Below are 20045 nucleotides of genomic sequence, written 5' to 3'. Positions count from 1 at the left end.
ATATTGACACGTGAATATAGAAATATTATAACTAATTAATATATATTAGTTAATTTCTGTCAAAGACCTTGTGATTTAGTGTCCACATGGATGATAGGAGTAGGTTCGAGCCTTAATGGACAACAATTGTTGACTCTTTGTGCTTCAGTAGGTTGAGACAGTGAGTAGTACTCAAAAAAAAATATTAGTTAATTTTCATTTTTCATTTTACATTTTCTTATCAAATAAGCTTTATTAATTATTTGACCAATAAAATATTTAATTAATGGACTACAAAAATTTGGGCGGGAAAATGGAATAGGAAGATTTTAGTATAGATTGTTTTACTGCTAATATGAATTTTACCTTGCTTTGATACTTAAAAATGGCAATTGCACTTTAATTTCCTGAAATATCAGCTGGTTTTATCTCTTCAGGTTTGATTTAATAGTACAAGTGATTCACAGATGAAACGGAAGTATAAAATAGCAACAACTTTAACACTGTATGAAAGAAGAAGAAACCCTCCCATTTCTTTTAATTTTTAAAAATAATAATTAAAATAATTTTTAATATATAATTTCACATTGTGGCATCATATTTAAGGAAAACTTGGAAGTAACCTGTAAAATATGTTATTTGTACAATTTTTTATTTTTAGTGGTCCAATTGCACATTTTTTTTGTTCAATGATTCAATTGCACAGTGTGTAAAGTTCAATAGTATTTGACACTTTTTCCAAAATATAATTATGGAATGCAATTGAGAATTTTCATACATCATAACTTCGACATTTATGTCATGGATCCGGGTTCATCTTGCAAGGTGAACCCATGTCAAAATACACAATTTATATACTGAATGTTCATAATTTACATATTGAATGTTCACAATTTAAATTGCGAACATTCAATATGTAAATTGTGAATATTCAGTATGTAAATTGTAAACATTTAGTATGTAAATCAATCATTATTGTGTGGACCATGGTCCACACAACTGTATGGACTATACTATCAAATTATGTACATTCAATATAAATATAATGTACTTTTAATATATTAAAAATGTACACTGTATTGTATAATGTACATTTAGCACACAAATAATGTGCATTTAGTACATTAAAAATGTACCTTTTGTTATGATTCATATATCACTATGTGGACCATGGTCCACACAATAAATAATTTGCCTCTTGAACTTGGCAAATTATTGCATGGACCATGGTCCACACAGCTGTGTGGACCAAAAATAAAAAGTACATTATTTTTGTACCGAAGGTACATTATTTTTGTACTGTAGGTACATTATTTGACAGTATGTATAAAATAATGTACCTTTAGTACAAAAATAATGTACCCTAAAATAATATACCTATAGTATAAAAATAATGTACCTTCAATACAGAAATAATGTGTTTTTTTATTTTTGGTCCAAACAGCTGTGTGGACCATGGTCCATGCAATAATGATTCTCCGCGATCCAACAGAGCTTGATAATAGAATCATTGGGCCCATAATTTATAATGTTGGCCCAAACATCATAACTCAACATAAGCCCACTAGGGCTGTTGTCTTCTACGGAGTATTACATAAGGAATGCGCTTCCATTACTCAAAACCCTAGTGGCCACTCTCAGCTCCGGATTTCAGGTTGATCGCCGAACTGAGAATCCCACCGCCGGCGGCCCAAAATGGTGCACGTCTCCTTTTACCGGAACTGTATGTTTCTCAATTTTTATTTTTTATTTTTAATTTTTTATCCTCCTTTTCCCCACAGGTGTCCCTACATTTTTGTGTCTATATACACGTTTTTCGTTGATATATTCATGTATGCCTCTATGTGTATGAATTGATATCTATTTTGATGCATAATTTTTAATTGTACGGGCAAGTGGTTGGCTCAGTTCGTTTAATCTTGGTAACTTGGTAATCTCTGGCCTCTGGTCAGTGCATTGTAGTTCAAGTTTGTTATAATTGCAGTCTTCAATGGAACTATAGGATTTTTTCTTATCAATTATCTTAGATTTTCAGTGTTTTGGATCGAAAGCTTGTTATGTGTAATCTGGGTATCTCCTAATGAATGTAATGATAGAATAAGCATTTCAGTGTGGATCTATGCTGTATATCATCTTGGTGTGTCTAGTAAGGTGCTAGGCTTTAGAAATTTTTGTTTAATCCATTCCAGTTGATGCAAACTGAGACTATGTTTTGTTCTGTACATGAACTTTAACAACTTTTAGCCAGACTCTTGTATTGAACTAATACAGGCTACACAAAATTTCGTCTTTAGACTGTAGTTGTTCCAGATGATAACTAAAATGTGCTCTTTATCAGTTTGTTCTTTATAAGACTCTGTTAATACTATGTGCTATATTGAATGTAGATGGGAAGACATTTAAGAAGCCCCGTAGGCCATATGAGAAAGAGCGATTGGATGCTGAGTTGAAGCTTGTTGGTGAGTATGGACTTAGGTGCAAGAGGGAACTCTGGAGGGTTCAGTATGCATTGAGCCGTATCAGGAATAACGCAAGAATGCTTCTTACACTCGATGAGAAGGACCCAAGGCGTATTTTTGAGGGTGATGCTCTTTTGAGAAGGATGAACAGGTATGGCTTGCTTGATGAGAGTCAGAACAAGCTTGATTATGTCCTTGCCCTAACTGTGGAGAACTTCCTTGAGCGCCGTCTCCAAACTCTTGTGTTCAAGGCTGGCATGGCAAAGTCAATCCATCATGCTAGGGTGCTCATTAGGCAAAAGCACATCAGGTATGCCACTTTTTATATGATTTATAGTTCTAGTTTAGGTCTTGCTTTCTTTCTGGCTTGACCTCTACAATCCATTGGTGATGAAACATAAAGTTGTCTGTGCAACCAAAGCATTTGTGAATGAAGTAGTTAACTGTCAGTTATGACCACTGTCATCTATCATTCCTGGCCAGTGAATGATTGCAAGCCAGAGATTGCCATGGGGTCATATGCCACCAATTCATTCAAGGGTATTTAGATAATTTTATTAGCTGTTCGTTTTCCATTCGTAACCCACCAAACTCTGGAGTATTTTAGTGCTTTATATTCCTTTCTGCCAACCAAACCATGGATATATTCCTTTTCAATTCCTTCATTCCAATTCCTCTGTTTTCATTTAATGAACCAAACATGCCTTTAATTCTTGTGTAATTCTTTATAATTATATTTTTAAAGGTTTTAACTATGAATACCTCTTTCTTCACTCTTCATTCCCTACCTTGATATAGCTTAAAAAGAAAAGAAAACCTAGGAAAGATGATTGCATTCCTTTGCACATTTTGTAGGACATCTATAGCAAAGTATCTGTTTGTTGTCTCTTTATCCCCCTCCATTCATCACAAGGAAGATATAATCTGGTTATTCTATAAATTTCTGACTCTGTACATGTGTTTTTATTGCTTCAATTCAGTTGTGTGGGAAGATAGATTCTATGATGGTGTGCAGTCAAATTGAAATTTAGGCATTCGGGACATTTAGCCATGGTATTCAAGTCTTTTTTTTTTTTTTGTACTTCAGGGTGGGAAGGCAGGTTGTGAACGTTCCCTCCTTCATGGTCAGAGTGGACTCTCAAAAGCACATTGATTTCTCACTGTCCAGTCCTTTTGGTGGCGGTCGCCCTGGTAGGGTGAAGAGAAAGAACCAGAAGGCAGCTGCCAAGAAGGCTGCTGGCGGCGATGGAGATGAAGAGGATGAAGAGTGAGTGAGGTGCTTTTGTTGCTAATGAAAAACAAAAGAATGAATTCTTCTTACATTCTGTTTTGGATTTTTATTACACTACCTCCAAGTGGAGAGGCTTAGCTTGGAATTTTTCTCTTTTTGTTTTCACTTTCTATTTATGTTACTTGTTACTTTAACTTTTAAATATCCTTTCAGAACTTTTCCTCAGTGCTCTTCATTTTCATAACCCTAGTCACTTTTTCACTATTTGATTAATCTTAAGGCAGTAAGACAATTAGCTGAATATGTGAAAAACTTAGAAGGGCATTCATTCTTTATTAATGTAATAAATATAAAAAAAAAAAGCATATTCTGAATTGCATGAAATGAGAAATTGTGGGCAAGGAAGAAATATTTAGGGAAGGGGTAATTTGAAAATAGTATAAAAAATGGGGGTCAATTGCATAAAATTGACTTCATTTATTGAGTTTTGTGAGCATAATTGCAAGAAAAAAAATTTCAAGACAAGTCCCAACGGCATCACATTTCCCATCTTTTGTTCATTGAATCTTAAGCTCATCCATGATCACATCACATGCTTATTAACAAAGCTAAATACTACCTTAGCTTTGTTATAAAAACTTCTTCATCCACTGCATTTTTCATAACCCCAAAAATCCAACGCTACCCAAGTAGCAATAGTTAAATCCGCTATATTTTTATGTTTATTTTTTAAAAAAAAATATTCATAATTGAAATCCGAAATGTTCATAAGTGAATGTTCTAATAAAAAATGACTAAAAGTGGACTGCTACCTATAAATTTTAGACTAAAAATGGAATTAACTCTTAAATACTAAAGGTTCACAATTCAGAATTATGAACATTCAGTAGGTAAATTGTGAACATTTAGTTGTGTACATTCAGTATATAAATTGTATCTTGAACCCGAGTCCACATAATAGTTTGCCCCCAAGTAGCACTTCAAAACAAACTCATAAACAAGCTTTCTTTAAAATAAACGCGGCAAAATTGAGCAAAAATTTTAGATCCACTATGAATTTCATGATCAAAATTTGTAATCATACAAGCCTCAAGCCTGAGCTTCAACTATCAATGAACCTAATGCTGCTGTGTATACCATCCTCAACTATAAGATATGATATGATATGATGTGTCCGTCCATCAAAGTATTATTCCTTGGGTAAATAATAATGAAAACTATTGAGGAACAAACAATGGGTCACCAAAACATCCTCAATCTTGAATAACCACCAAAAATAGGTTGAACATATCATGCTACCAAGCTGGCTGCACCTAGCTCTACCACAATCCGATCGCCTTCCACCAAATTCCTCCCACTCCAAGCCAGATAATGATATTAACGACAGAGATCAAGAACCCATAGCCCCACCATTTTGCAAGTGGAACGTAGTTTGCACCATAGAACACGGGTGCTGATCCTATACCATAGTGAGTGATGCCACCCATGATGTTAGAGAGGAAGGCGAGTACCAAGGCTCCCAAGTATGGCGGGGTACCTAGAGCGCTAGCTACTGACAAGAATGCTGTGAACATGGCTCCAATGTGAGCAGCTCCACTAGCAAAGAAGTAGTGAGAGTAGAAGTAGAGAAGAACTAAAATGCCGAAAGACAGTTGCCATGAAAGGCCTAATCCCCCAACAACCTGCAAATACAAAGAATAAATCATTTGCAATGGACAATGAGTAAATTCCTATCCTATCCCAGGCCAACCATGTGGTGCTAAGTTTTCAAAAGTAGATGCAGATATGCAATTTAAACCACTGTCAATTTGTCATTTCAATACAAGTCCAGCTAAGACAATAGGAAATATAAATAGGTGGTGGTTCTGGAAACATCATGAGATCAACAATGACTCAGAATATAAAACAGAACGGTAATATTCATAATTTAAAAACAATTTATACTAACACAACAGTATAAAAGTTTAGACTTGGTCCTAAATGTTTACATACAAACTCACACAAGAAAAACAAATATGCATGTGAAAGTGTGAAACGGATGATACTAGAAAAGAATAAAATAGTAAGGAAACATGGATTATTTTGTTAGTGAAAGTATCACGAGGACCAATAAAACAGATCAGCAAATGGACATAACAATTTATCAAAAGAGCAGAATAAGCTAAAAGGTTGTGCAACTGTAGTCTAGAAGAAGAAATCATAGAAAACAAACCTTAACGACAGTCTCACTAAACCATGAAATAAGGCCATATTTGTTTAGATAACCCGCCATTGCAATGAGTGCAGCAAACCAAGTCAGGGTATCCCAAGCAACTGCTTCGGCTAAGCATTCCTTCCATGTGACAACTCCAGTCACAAGAAGGACAGATAATCCAAGAATTGCAGCAGTAACAGCATCAACATTTAACTTACTACCAAAAACCCAGAGTCCCACCTGAAACAAGGCAGAAAGGAAAAAAAAAAATAAAAAACAAAAAAAATTGAAGGTACATCTACAGTGGTACAAAATGAGGAAGGATTTAGCTTCATGGTTCAAAAAGCATAATAACAGAGTGGAAATTGTCCAACGTTAACAAAAAATAGAAATTGCAAAGAAACTTGAATGGAAAATTTTAAAATCAAATTGGCTTTATTATAAAGCAAATCCAAAAGAGAGATTAGATCAAAATAAACCTAACATTCACCATTGTAAAAACAGCTTGACCAGTTGAACTCTTGAATCTTTCAGGAAAGATGTAAAAGCAGAAACTTGACCCTATGACATGACATTACAAATCTCTACAATCCTCTAGACATGGATAATGTACCATGACCTCTACAGACTATGCTGATTAAATGCTAATTACCTCAAATAGGTGGTTATATCATACTGTGTATTATAGCCCATATGGCTTTACATAGGCTTGAGAAATCTCCATACTCCAGAGTAGCTTTGTTTTCTTAGTTCTAAGCTCGTTACATGAATATCAGATACGCATCAATAACTTTTGAGCCATCTTACCAATCAGACCTTTCCATTCCATACTTTAATTTGAAAAACCAGGCAGGCAAAACACATATATTGAAAACACCAAGTCTACATAGAGGATCAAATACAATTCCGTTGTACTATGTTCCAAGTTGATTCTATCACCCGGCATCAATTGGAACTTACTCCGTATTGATCCTTAAATATGAACTATTCAAATTCCAATTCTGACACTTTGCATATTTATCATGTAAAATCCATTCATTTTACTTACAGTTGGACACATTAAAGAAATATAAATCAATCAAAACAAACAAAGCAAGACAAGCAGCCAATCAGCAATTAGGACGGGAATGTAAGTAAAAGTTTAGAAGATAGAAAGAAATGTTTACCGTAAGTAGCAGAGTTCCGGCCATAATGATCTCATTCTTTGACATTGGTCCCATCTTCTCCAATTTCTCCCTCGCAAGCTTAGGTGCATCGGGACTACTCTTCACTGTTGGCGGATAGATAATGTACAACAGCAATGGCACAACAACCAAAGACACCAAACCAGGCACAATGGCAGCTTTAGCCCAATCCATCCACCCAATTGTCTGACCAATGGTGGTTGAAGTCAAATTGGCGCTCAAAGGATTGGCAGCCATTGCCGTCAAGAACATGGATGAGGAAATCACCGATGTCTGGAAACAAGTCAACATCAGCCACGATCCCAGCTTGTTCTCCGTTCCATCACCCGCATTGCTGCCACAAGCCACACAAAGAGACTTCACCAGCGGCAAGAAAATGCCTCCGGCCCTAGCGGAAACAGAGGGAATCGCAGGCGCTAATAGAGCTTCACTGAACACTAAACTGTAACCTAGTCCTAAAGAAGAGCTACCGAACAAGGAAACGAACTGATACGCGATTCTATTCCCCAGCCCCGTTTTAATGAACCCACGTGCGAAGAAAAACGCGAGTGCGATTAGCCAGGGGATGGGATCCCCGAAGGCGGAGAACGCGGCGGCGAAAGTGAGGGTTTTGGTCAACACGCACGCGCCGAGCCCCATCAACGCCACGGCGCCCAGGGGAAGCGGCTGGGTGATGATCCCCACAATGGTGGCGAGGAAAATCGACAGCAGCTGCCACGCATTCCGCGAAACTCCAGCTGGTTGCGGAACAAGCCAGAGCACGACTCCGGTGGCGATCGAAGCAATTAGTGGCTTAATCGCCGCACCCTGCCAAGGCTGCGCCTCCTGCTGCTGCTTCGGAGCTGCCGGGACCGCCGCCGACCCGGATGAACCCGCCGCCGCCGCCTTCACGACGTGGTGCTGCAGGCGGCGGCGCGGATCACAGCATTTGAGCGAGGGAGTGAGCAAAACTTTAGTTTCGTCGGATTTGAATCTGAATTCCCGCGATCGAGCAGAACAGAGACGAGGCTTGTCACCGGGGAGTGGCCGGAGACGGAGGCTCACGGCGGAGGTGAGGGCTAATGACGCCATCTTCCCCACGGCGGAGAGATCTGAGCGAGAGAGAGAGAAATGCGAACTCAGACGGATTCAATTATTCAAAGAAGAAATAGTGAAATGGGAAAGTAAGAAAGAAAAGCAGGGGAAAGGGAAGAGGATAGATCTGGGCCGTTGGGAAATTGATCGGACGGTAGAGAAGTGCTTGGCATAGTTAACTCCGTCACGGATTCGGTGAAGTCCGTCAGCTGAAGAAATTGGCGGTGTGATCAATGCTAAGATGCGCCAGCTCACCCACCGTCTACCAAGCACCTCAAAAGATGCTTCACTCTACACACAGCAACAGTGATTCAATTTTAAACATCATTTTTTGTTTTTAAATCAATAAGAAATTAATTTAGACTCGCCTCAAGTCACAATCATCAAATTTGATTTTTGCTCATAATCAATTGTTATAAGTGTTGGCTTATGTCACTACAATTTTCAAAAAAATAATAATAATAATAACATACTATTTTTTTAGATTTGGCATCTAAATTTATTAATGAGTTGACTTATTAAAGTTTGTATTTCAAGGTTTGTTTGCAAATTTGAAAATTATTTTTTTAAACAATAACTAGTATTTTCACCCGTGCAATGCACGGAATGAATCTGTTACTCCGTATAATATATTAAGAATATTTGGATCGATATATAATTATATAAATTATAACATCAAATATTATACAGTGCAATTGAAAATATGTTTTGGATAGATTATGTTTTCTGATATTATTCTTGTTTGAATTCGAGCAAATAATTACTTAATTAATAGCTAATGTGTAGATATACACATGCGGTGCTGGAACTTTAGAGATTTTATATATCATTGTTTAGGATTTTTATAAATTGGGCAAATATGCTCATTCTCTAATAACTCAGTTATAAAAATCAATTGTTATTCTAATTCATATATATGGAAGATATATTTTTGTGTAGATATATAGCAATTTTTCCATCTTGGAAAAAACATAATATCACTGGTTGTATTTACACATTATTGAAACCTCTTTGTAGACGACATTGGTAGTAGCAATACAATCTTGTCCATTCTCGTCTAGAACTAACACTTTTAGGCCTTCAGGATGGGTGACTCGGGAGAAAGCCACGTACAATTAACCGTGATTAAAGACTGGCTTTTTAAGTAATAACCCAACGTGAGTTAGTGTTCGACCCTAGCTTTTGTTGATAGTCATGTCATATGCAAGTATCAATGATAATTATTTATGCTGGAACTTGAAGGGTAATCTCGTATCAGAAGGAGTGAGAGACATTCGAGGGATAAGAATTTTGGTTCCTTCATGTGTCCCATTAACTATTCTTGCTTCAACAATGTGATCTGCCAATCTTGTCATGATGAGTCGCGTACCGTTATAAAGACCAAGGGAATGGTCTATCTTCCGCAATAACATAACAGGTGCACCGACTTTTAATGACAATGGATTATTGAGAAAATTATACAATCTCAAACCATTTAAGAATTTAGGAGTGTGTACTTCTAATAGATTTTCACCGTCTGGTTCTGCCTTACACAAGGAGTTACAACTTAAATATGTTCATCCTTTTGCAATATTCATGCCGCACATGTACTGATTAATTTGATCAACGACATATAAATTCGGTGAGTGGATCACTGACCTTCCAGCTGCGATTCATCAAGCGTGTCATATCTTGAGCTTGAACTTTTTAAAAAATCACTTTTAATGTAATCAAAACATTGAGTTATAACGGTATTGACATTGAAATTTTAATTTTATGATCTACATGTATATATTCTGTGGTTTTTTCCATAAAATTAGTTTTGATAGTCAAACTGTAAAATATATTGATTTTACCAATCACTAAATTTCAAAATGTTTCAGATTCACAATTATATATAAGTAAACTCACATCTAAATCCTAATTTTTTCTGTCAATATTTCATACATATAAAGCAAGTCTCTGACTATTGTGAGAAGTTAGTAAACTTGAGTCTAACATACAACATAAAGCATTGTGTGATAGTGGGTAGTTAATTTTGAGGTAAGACCATTCAAACATATAAGCATGTTTCAAGCTTGTTTCTCTACTTTCAAAATTCAAATCATCATACTGGCATCAGGCAAATGGAGTGTATGGCTTTTTGGAACGATGCACATCCAAACTGTTGAAATGCGATGTCCATAACCATTGATTGATAGACCATTCATGCTTCATATTTCATCAAAGTATGCATTTTTATGATATTATTATGATTTATAACACATAAGAATCGATAAATAAACTATAGTATAAATCTTCCTTGTATGCAACAAATATCACAAAAATTCAATGTTCTAAAATAAGTGTATAAATGCAATATGTAGATAATCTGCATTGCATTATAATCGTTAATTTAATTACTTGTTGGTCAGTTACTACAAGATCTTGAGGTATGCAAGTTGTATTTTTAGTGGTTTAATTTAGTGAGTGTCGTCATCTAGGAATGACTATGAAGGATTTGAGTAGCAAGGGGTCAAGTACAACATCATAAAGTGTTTGAAAGCTAACCGAATTGATATATTTGATTGCATGAGATAATGATAAAAACAAGTAATTGAATTTAGAAATAAACAATAATAAAGAGGAAGATTTAAATCAAATAGCAATGCACAAATGCTTCTATAATGTTCTAAGGTTCTAAGATAAACAATGCTAAACAATGAAGTGAGGGAATCGATTCAATGCCAATGCCACTCTCATGGACATTGGCTACCACCAAAGTTCTAATCCCATTCTCATAACAATTAGACTAGGTGAGGCATTTAATAAAAAATACATTGTGTGCATAATCCCTTCCAACTTCCCTTTCTCAAGGGCAAGTTAGAATTGTGAAAGGATTGGCTATGGTGAATCCCTATTCTCATAGGTGAAACTCCAATTCCAAACATCTCTTGCATAATTGGAACATAATCAAACAAGAGTCAAGTAATTCCCAAATATCACAATCATAGTAATTCTAAAGACAATGAAAAACCTAGACTAAGCAATTTAATTCATGTAAGCATTCATACAAGGCAATTCAATTTAAATCCCTAAAGTATTTAACAAATCATAATGAAATTATAAACTAAAACAATTGGAATAATAGGCAATGAAGTTAAATGCAAAAGAAATTTAAGAATTGAAAGAAGAAGTTGAACTCTTACTTGAATGAATAAATCATGTCTGAATATGAAATTGTAGTGAAATTGATAATTACAATGGATAGTTATTCTCTAAATCATCTTCAAATTTAATGGAATTACAATAGATGGATAATCTAAAGTGTTTGTAGAGAGAAACCCTAAGGAAGACTTAGAAAATTTGAAAGATAGATTTAAAATAAAGCCTAATCCTATTTATACTATGACATTTGCACCAAAAAAACTACCTTCAGGATGCATGGTCAGGATGGAGGTCACGGCGTGACCTTCATCGTGACCAGACTTAAGCCTCGCAGATTCTTGGCCGTCACGTTGCGCGTCACGGCGTGACCTGTAGCGTGACGCCTTGAATCCGCAAAGTGACCTGTAGGTCACGATGGAGATCACGGCGTAACCTTCATCGTGACCACACAGGCCACTTTCAGATGGTGGCTGGTCACGCTGTGGGTCACGGCGTGACCTGTAGCGTGACACAGACCATCTGAAAGCTAACCACGGTGTCACGCTGCAATTCTCCGTTGAACTTTGCTATGATTTTGACTCTTCATTCTTGACCCATTTGTGCCTTGAATTCATCTCGATTCGTCTTCATTTTACGCTTCCTCATGCCTAGGTCACGGTTTTCAATGGTTGAGCCGTAAATACCTAAAATACACTTATTTCTTGCACAAACACACAATATTCACTTAGAAATTAGTACAATTAAAGCATATTTATATGTTAATTAACGGCTTATCAAGGTACACTTATATTTTAATATTCAGTAAGTATAACTATATTAGAGAAAAATTCATCTGGGAGTAATGGAATAAGCACTTGAGTGATTGTTGGTTGACCGTAGAGCATTGATATTCTTTGGACAAATAAGTGTTGGAAAAAATAGCATAAAATGACATTATTCTAGTGGCTATTTTGTGGTACAAATATATGTGAGGTCCACTTTCGATTTGGGTCGGATCAATGTATATTTGGGTCTACTTTTTTTTTTTTTGAGAAGTATTCGGGTCTACTTTAAATTAGCGTTTTTACAAAATTGCAAACATTTATTTTAGTGACAATTATAATCAATCTCTCATATATTATCTTGTATTCATAAACTTTGAATTACGATTAAAATAAACAAATTCAACATTCAATTACATATGAATGAGCATCACCTATATAATCTTGAGCTGATATACTTTGAAATACTTATTTAAAAATAAATATTGGGCATTATCTCATCCGCGCAATGCACGTGAAAAACTAGTACATACATACATACACACACGCGCACAAATACGCGCGCGCGCACACACACAAATATTAGTAACATACACATACTAGGTGGGTCATTGCTGGCCTGCCGTAAAAATCAAAGCCCACCCCGTTCTTTTTTTAGGGTGAGACGGACTAGTCCGACATTCTAAGTTCATTTTAACGCCTCTAAAAAGAACTGTTACCGAACGCATTGAACTCTAGTGCCCATCTTATTAGCGGAAACAACGTTTTAAAGTTTACAGTTTAACAAACACAACTTATAAATAATTGCTGGTTTGCCCGAGAGGTTAAGGGGGAAGACTTAAGATCTTCTGCATAAAAGTGCGCATGGGTTCGAACCCCATAGCCAGCATTTTCCTTGTGAAAAGAGAAGCACAAGTTATGTTTTAAAAATTTTATTTTAATGCAAACACAGACCATTTATATATGATGGTGTTATATTAACTAGTATTTTCACACGTGCGATGCACGGAATGGATTTGTTATAGTATATTAAGAATATTTGGATCGATATATAATTATATAAATTATAACATCAAATATTATATAGTGCAATTGAATATATGTTTTGGATCGATTATGTTTTTTGATGCTATCCTTGTTTGAATTCTAACAAATAATTGTTTAATTAATAGCTAATTTGTAGATGTATGCATGCGGTGCTGGAACTTTAGAGATTTTATATATCATTGTTTATGATTTTTATAAATTAGGCAAATATGCTCGTTCTCTAGTAACTCAGTTATAGTATTCAATTGCTATTCTAACTCATGTGTATGGAAGATATATTTTTGTGTAGATACATTGCAATTTTGCCATCTTAGAAAAAAACATAATATCACTGGTTGTATTTACACATTATTAAAAACCTATTTGTAAACAACATTGGTAGTAGCAACATAATCTTGTCCTCCATCATCTAGAACTAATTAACACTTTCAGGCTATCAGGACGGGTGTCTCAAGAAAAAGCCATGTACAATAGACGAAAAGTTTGATATATTGACGCTCAAAAAGGATAACGGGTGAATGAGAAATTGGTTCTCAAAGTTGACTCATTTGAGTTAGAAAAAGGGAGAGAAAAAGCTTTGAAGTAGCTTTTGTCCAACATTGATTTGGGAAGTGGGTTTGCACAACTACTTATACAATAGTTTTTCTAAAGCTTATTGAATTGTATAGCATAGAGGCTCTCTCTCGCGCGCAGGGGGTGCAAACCAAATCCCAGAAAGAACTTTGCGGGTTGAGTTATGCCAAATTTTCTTAACAGCAACCATTCGACATGATTTTTTTAACCATATTTTACAATATTACTCAAACCTTAACAGTATAGGAGTATTTTAGGCGGGAAGTTAAAGTTGAGGATATTGTTTTTATTAATAGTATAGATTGCATTGCAGGGAAATATATGTACTGTATTATTACGATTAGTAATTTTAATCTAGAATTGTATTACGAATAAGAACGTAGGTAAGAGTATATTTTGTTAGGAATTGTATTACTATATTATAATTTACAATTGTCTTACGAATAGGAATTATATTACCATATTTTACAATATTACGCAAACCTTAACAATATAGGAGTGTTTTGGGCGGGAAGTTAAAGTTGATGATATTGTTTTTATTAATTGTATAGATTACACAAACCTTAACAGTATAGGAGTGTTTTAGGCGGGAAGTTAAAGTTGAGGATATTGTTTTTATTAATAATATAGATATAGATTGCATTGCAGGGAAATATATGTAATGTATTATTACAATTAGTAATTTTAATCTAGAATTGTATTACGAATAGGAACGTAGGTAAAAATATATTTTGTTAGGAATTGTATTACTATATTATAATTTACANGTTCTCTAGTAACTCAGTTATAGTATTCAATTGCTATTCTAACTCATGTGTATGGAAGATATATTTTTGTGTAGATACATTGCAATTTTGCCATCTTAGAAAAAAACATAATATCACTGGTTGTATTTACACATTATTAAAAACCTATTTGTAAACAACATTGGTAGTAGCAACATAATCTTGTCCTCCATCATCTAGAACTAATTAACACTTTCAGGCTATCAGGACGGGTGTCTCAAGAAAAAGCCATGTACAATAGACGAAAAGTTTGATATATTGACGCTCAAAAAGGATAACGGGTGAATGAGAAATTGGTTCTCAAAGTTGACTCATTTGAGTTAGAAAAAGGGAGAGAAAAAGCTTTGAAGTAGCTTTTGTCCAACATTGATTTGGGAAGTGGGTTTGCACAACTACTTATACAATAGTTTTTCTAAAGCTTATTGAATTGTATAGCATAGAGGCTCTCTCTCGCGCGCAGGGGGTGCAAACCAAATCCCAGAAAGAACTTTGCGGGTTGAGTTATGCCAAATTTTCTTAACAGCAACCATTCGACATGATTTTTTTAACCATATTTTACAATATTACTCAAACCTTAACAGTATAGGAGTATTTTAGGCGGGAAGTTAAAGTTGAGGATATTGTTTTTATTAATAGTATAGATTGCATTGCAGGGAAATATATGTACTGTATTATTACGATTAGTAATTTTAATCTAGAATTGTATTACGAATAAGAACGTAGGTAAGAGTATATTTTGTTAGGAATTGTATTACTATATTATAATTTACAATTGTCTTACGAATAGGAATTATATTACCATATTTTACAATATTACGCAAACCTTAACAATATAGGAGTGTTTTGGGCGGGAAGTTAAAGTTGATGATATTGTTTTTATTAATTGTATAGATTACACAAACCTTAACAGTATAGGAGTGTTTTAGGCGGGAAGTTAAAGTTGAGGATATTGTTTTTATTAATAATATAGATATAGATTGCATTGCAGGGAAATATATGTAATGTATTATTACAATTAGTAATTTTAATCTAGAATTGTATTACGAATAGGAACGTAGGTAAAAATATATTTTGTTAGGAATTGTATTACTATATTATAATTTACAACTGTCTTATGAATAGGAATTTTATTACCATATTTTACAATATTACGCAAACCTTAACAATATAGGAGTGTTTTGGGCGGGAAGTTAAAGTTGATGATATTGTTTTTATTAATAGTATAGATTACGCAAACCTTACCAGTATAGGAGTGTTTTAGGTGGGAAGTTAAAGTTGAGGATATTGTTTTTATTAATAGTATAGATTGCATTACAGGGAAATATATGTACTGTATTATTACGATTAGTAATTTTAATCTAGAATTGTATTACGAATGGGAACGTAGGTAAGAATATATTTTGTTAGGAATTGTATTACTATATTATAATTTACAATTGTCTTATGAATATAATTTTATTACCATATTTTACAATATTACGCAAACCTTAACAGTATAAGAGTGTTTTGGGCGGGAATTTAAAGTTGAGGATATTGTTTTTAACTTTTTATTAATAGTATAGATTTATAGAAAATGAGTCATTTCATAATTCATAGATAATATTTTAATTTTTTAGGGTTGACTAAAAGTTTTAAAAAAATCATTTTAATGTTATTTTCATGATACAAAAATAAAAAGCTAGTATTTTATGCTTTGTTCATTTTATAAAACCTAATATAAATCTATTACAAAATTATTTCTTATAAAATATATAAAAATTATTTTAAAAAAATTGGGGGACGGGTTAAGTTCGACTAACCCATCCCAACCCAAATGAATTAATAAAATTGGAAAAAAAAAACCTTAATTTATTTTTAAACAAATTTGGACTATGAGTTAGACTAAGCTTAAATTTTTATAGGTAACACTTGTGTGAGATCATCTCACGGGTCTTAATCTGTAACACAAGTCAAATATTTGATTAATGTGTCATATCTTTGACCCCATTAATCAAAGATCCAACATGTCTCACGGATTAGGACACGTGAGACGGTCTTACACAAGTTTAAGATAATTTTTATTATTTCTCATCAGCTCGACCTTAATGAACTAAATAAATTGCAAAATTTTTTTTTAAAAAAAAGGCTAAAGTGTCATCCCACACCATGAACTATATTGGATTATTTATGCCGCACCTTGAACTTTCATAAGGTCTATTTTGATACACAAACCATTAATTTTTTTTTCATCTAGCAATTTTTATAGGTTACCTACAAGTTATAGGTAATCTATGTTGACTTGGACTTTTTTTTCTTCTTTTTTTTTTGATTTTTTTTTTGTTTTCTTCTAAACCTTTTCCAGCCCAACAACCAGTACCGGAACAGTAAAATAATAATAAATTTTTTTTTTATATTTAGGCATTTAGCTACTGACAGTAGCTAAATATATACAAAACATATTATATATACAAAAAATATATATTTAGCTACTGCCAGTACGCAGTAGCCAAAATAATAATTAAAAAAATTTATAATATGGTTTTTATAATAATAACAAAACATATTATATATATAATTATATATACTAAAAAAAAAAATTCCGGTTGAATCGGAACCGGAACCTTTATATAAGGTTCCAGTTCTGGTTTATGTAACCTTGGAACCATGAACCGGCGGTTCGAAATCGGAACGACCGCGATCACCCCTAGGCAGGTTGTCGATGGGCTCGACGCACGCTGCTGCAAGGGAGGGGAGGAGCAGTGGATTATGGAGGTGCTGTGGTGATTTGGTCTAGTGAGCACTGGTCCGACTGAAGGCATAGGGGGAGGGGCAGCGTGAGACGTTGATTTTTGGGGTTTACTTAAAAATTTTGGGTTGACTTAAAAAGAAGATCCACATAAGCTAATTACCTGTGTCATGTCATCATAGTAACCTGGTAACTTGTGAAAAATGCTAGATGAAAAAAAATTAATGATTTGTGTATCGAAATAGACGTTATAGAAGTTCAAGGTGCGGCATGAGTAATCCAATATAGTTCATGGTGCGGAATGGCACTTTAGCCATTTTTTTTTTAAAGTTTGGGCAATTTTACTATCGTCATGATTCAAAACGGTGTCATTTCTTTTAATGAAAAGAAATGACACCCATTACGTCCAATTAATCTTGTTTTTTATGACGCATTCAATTGTAGTTTATTTACAGTGTAGTTTCATTACAACACAATTAAAGTATTATTTTAATTCAACTACAATTTCATTTGACAATATACACTAAATATGTGATATCTGTTATTGAATTTTATTTTATACACTATAGTTTAATTTAATGACAACATACACCACTAAAGTATAATTCTAATTCAATTACGATTTTATTGGACCATATACGCTCAAATATGTGAGACATGTTATTCAATTTTATTTTATACAGACTGTGGTTTCATTATAGCTCCACTAAAGTATTATTCTAATCCAACAACAATTTTAATTTGACAATATACACTCAATATGTGAGACTTGTTATTCAATTTCATTTTATACACATTGTAGTTTCATTAAAACACAACTAAAGTATCATTCTAATTTAACTACAGTTTCGTTTCGCAATATACACTTAATATGTGAGACATGTTATTTAGTTTCATTTTATACACACTATAGTTTTATTATAACACAACTAAAGTATCATTCTAACTCAACTACAATTTCATTTGGCAATATACATTCAATATATGAAACCTGTTATTCAATTTCATTTTAAATGCATTGTAGTTTCATTTTATTATGAGCACATCATAAATACGAGATTAGTTAAGCGTAACGACTACTGTTTCTTTTCATTAAAAGAAATGACAATGTTTTGGACTATAGTCGACTGTATAACTATGGTAACGTTTGACTATTGGCCAAGAAAAACTCATATTTTTGTTGTTTGGCCCTCCATCTCTTGATCCAAATGAACTAACAAATTTCTAAAAATTGAATGAAAGAAAACAAAATTTAACCTTTTTAATTTATTTTTATAAAATTGGGTTGTGTGTTTGGCCATGCCAATAACACTTGTGTGAGACCGTCTCACGGATCCTTATTCGTGAGACGGGTCAGGTCGGGTCGAAGCACCATGCAAATGTCACACTTATATGTGCAAATGTTATACTTATATGCTCAAATATAATACTAACTAGGAATACAATTTTTGTTACTTATAAGAGAAAAAGTGTTACATTTTTCCTAAAAAGTAATGTTGACAATTTTTCCTTACTTATAAGGGAAAATATAATACTTTTGAGGAAAAATGTAATACTTTTAAATCGAAATGTAAAAGTATTATATTTTCCCATAAAAGTATTACATTTACCCCTGTAAGTAACAAAATTTTTATTCCTAATTAGTATTACATTTGAGCATATAAGTATGACATTTGTGCGTATAAGTGTTACATTTACCTCATGACCCGACCCGACCCGATCCGTCTCACGGTGAGACGGTCTCACACAAGTTTTTGCCTTTTTTTATTTTTTTATTTTTTTTATTGTTTAGCATAGCCAATTGAAACAAAAGTTTAATTGGGCAAGCATAGTAACACAATCAGGACCGTTTCAATAAAAATTGGGTCCTGAGTAATATCTTAAATTGGGTCCATTTTTTCAAGTAATTTTTATATATAAATAATAGTTATTTAAAAAGTTATGTCAAAAATTCAAAATATAAATATTGTATAAAAAATACATCTAAATTTCATTTAGGATCATCTTTCACAAGAATATCTATTAATTTTGAATTAAGGGTATCCCAATTTATTGGATCATATATGTCAAATAAAAGCGAAAAATAGTTTATCATTGTGACCAACATCATCTAAACAACTATCAATATTCTTATTATTTTCATTGTCACAATGACACCTATCATCATTGTGCACACTCATTTAAATTTTTCCAATCTCACAATCATCTTGATCTTCTAAAGGAATATTAACATCTAACAAATTTTCCTGGACATCATCTTTTTGCACATCTATTTGAGTTTCTTTTATAACGAACTTTTCAAAAGCTCCCTTTTGAGATTGAGTTAGTTGCTCAATTCTTCTTTTCTTCTTACACTTCTTAAACCCATATGAATATTTTCTAGAAGACATAATTATAAAATCCTAAGAAAAATAAGAATTTATTTAGAAACTCCATGAATAAATAATTAATCAAGAAACAAATTCATGAATATATTGTTCTAAAATCAGAATTATTAAGTTATATAAATAAAATAATAAATAAGAATTTTGAAATATTTAATAATTTTAATTACCTGTTAAGAGAATTAAAGAATTTGAATAATCAATAAGAATTGAAGAATTTTGAGTGCGTATGCAGTCTATCGTCTACTGTGTCAATTACGTATTTGTTTTCGTGCTATTGCTTTCGTCTTGCATCAATTAAAAAATTGCCTACTACCTAACTAGGTTAGTTGTGAGATTTGTGTACATATAATATATAAGCTTAGCAATTTGAATTTTGGTAAGGAAAGAAATCAAAGATTTAAATAGCCAATTAAATTAGCCGCCGCCATAGGGTTTTGAAATTTGAATCCTTGTAAATGTGTAATGCATACTACCAGGAGTTCTTATATCGTGGACCGCGGTCCACAATGCATTGTGGACC

At 33.5% G+C, this 20045-nt stretch overlaps 2 protein-coding genes and 1 non-coding gene across 3 annotated transcripts; 2 read left to right on the top strand and 1 right to left on the bottom strand.

The window, feature by feature from the left end:
• Nucleotides 1-1557: 1557 nt before the first annotated feature.
• Nucleotides 1558-3894, top strand: LOC116004424 (40S ribosomal protein S9-2-like). Its single transcript, XM_031244471.1, has 3 exons — nt 1558-1702; nt 2367-2748; nt 3526-3894. The coding sequence occupies exons 1-3, from the start codon at nt 1675-1677 to the stop codon at nt 3707-3709; spliced, it is 594 nt and encodes a 197-aa protein (XP_031100331.1). The 5' UTR covers nt 1558-1674; the 3' UTR covers nt 3710-3894.
• Nucleotides 3895-4697: 803 nt separating this feature from the next.
• LOC116004423 (dicarboxylate transporter 1, chloroplastic-like) lies at nt 4698-8406 on the bottom strand. Its single transcript, XM_031244470.1, has 3 exons — nt 7030-8406; nt 5882-6103; nt 4698-5351 (listed from the first exon to the last, which is right to left on the bottom strand). Exons 1-3 carry the CDS (start codon nt 8116-8118, stop codon nt 4989-4991), a joined length of 1674 nt encoding a protein of 557 aa, XP_031100330.1. The 5' UTR covers nt 8119-8406; the 3' UTR covers nt 4698-4988.
• Nucleotides 8407-12814: 4408 nt separating this feature from the next.
• Nucleotides 12815-12897, top strand: TRNAL-UAA. The gene has a single exon. It is a non-coding gene; the product is annotated as a tRNA-Leu (tRNA).
• Nucleotides 12898-20045: the final 7148 nt, after the last annotated feature.

The sequence above is a fragment of the Ipomoea triloba genome, chromosome 14 (genome assembly GCF_003576645.1).
Source record: "Ipomoea triloba cultivar NCNSP0323 chromosome 14, ASM357664v1".
NCBI lineage: Eukaryota > Viridiplantae > Streptophyta > Magnoliopsida > Solanales > Convolvulaceae > Ipomoea > Ipomoea triloba.
The sequence above is the reverse complement of the archived record's forward strand: the minus strand, read 5'-3'. Positions and strand labels throughout refer to the sequence as shown.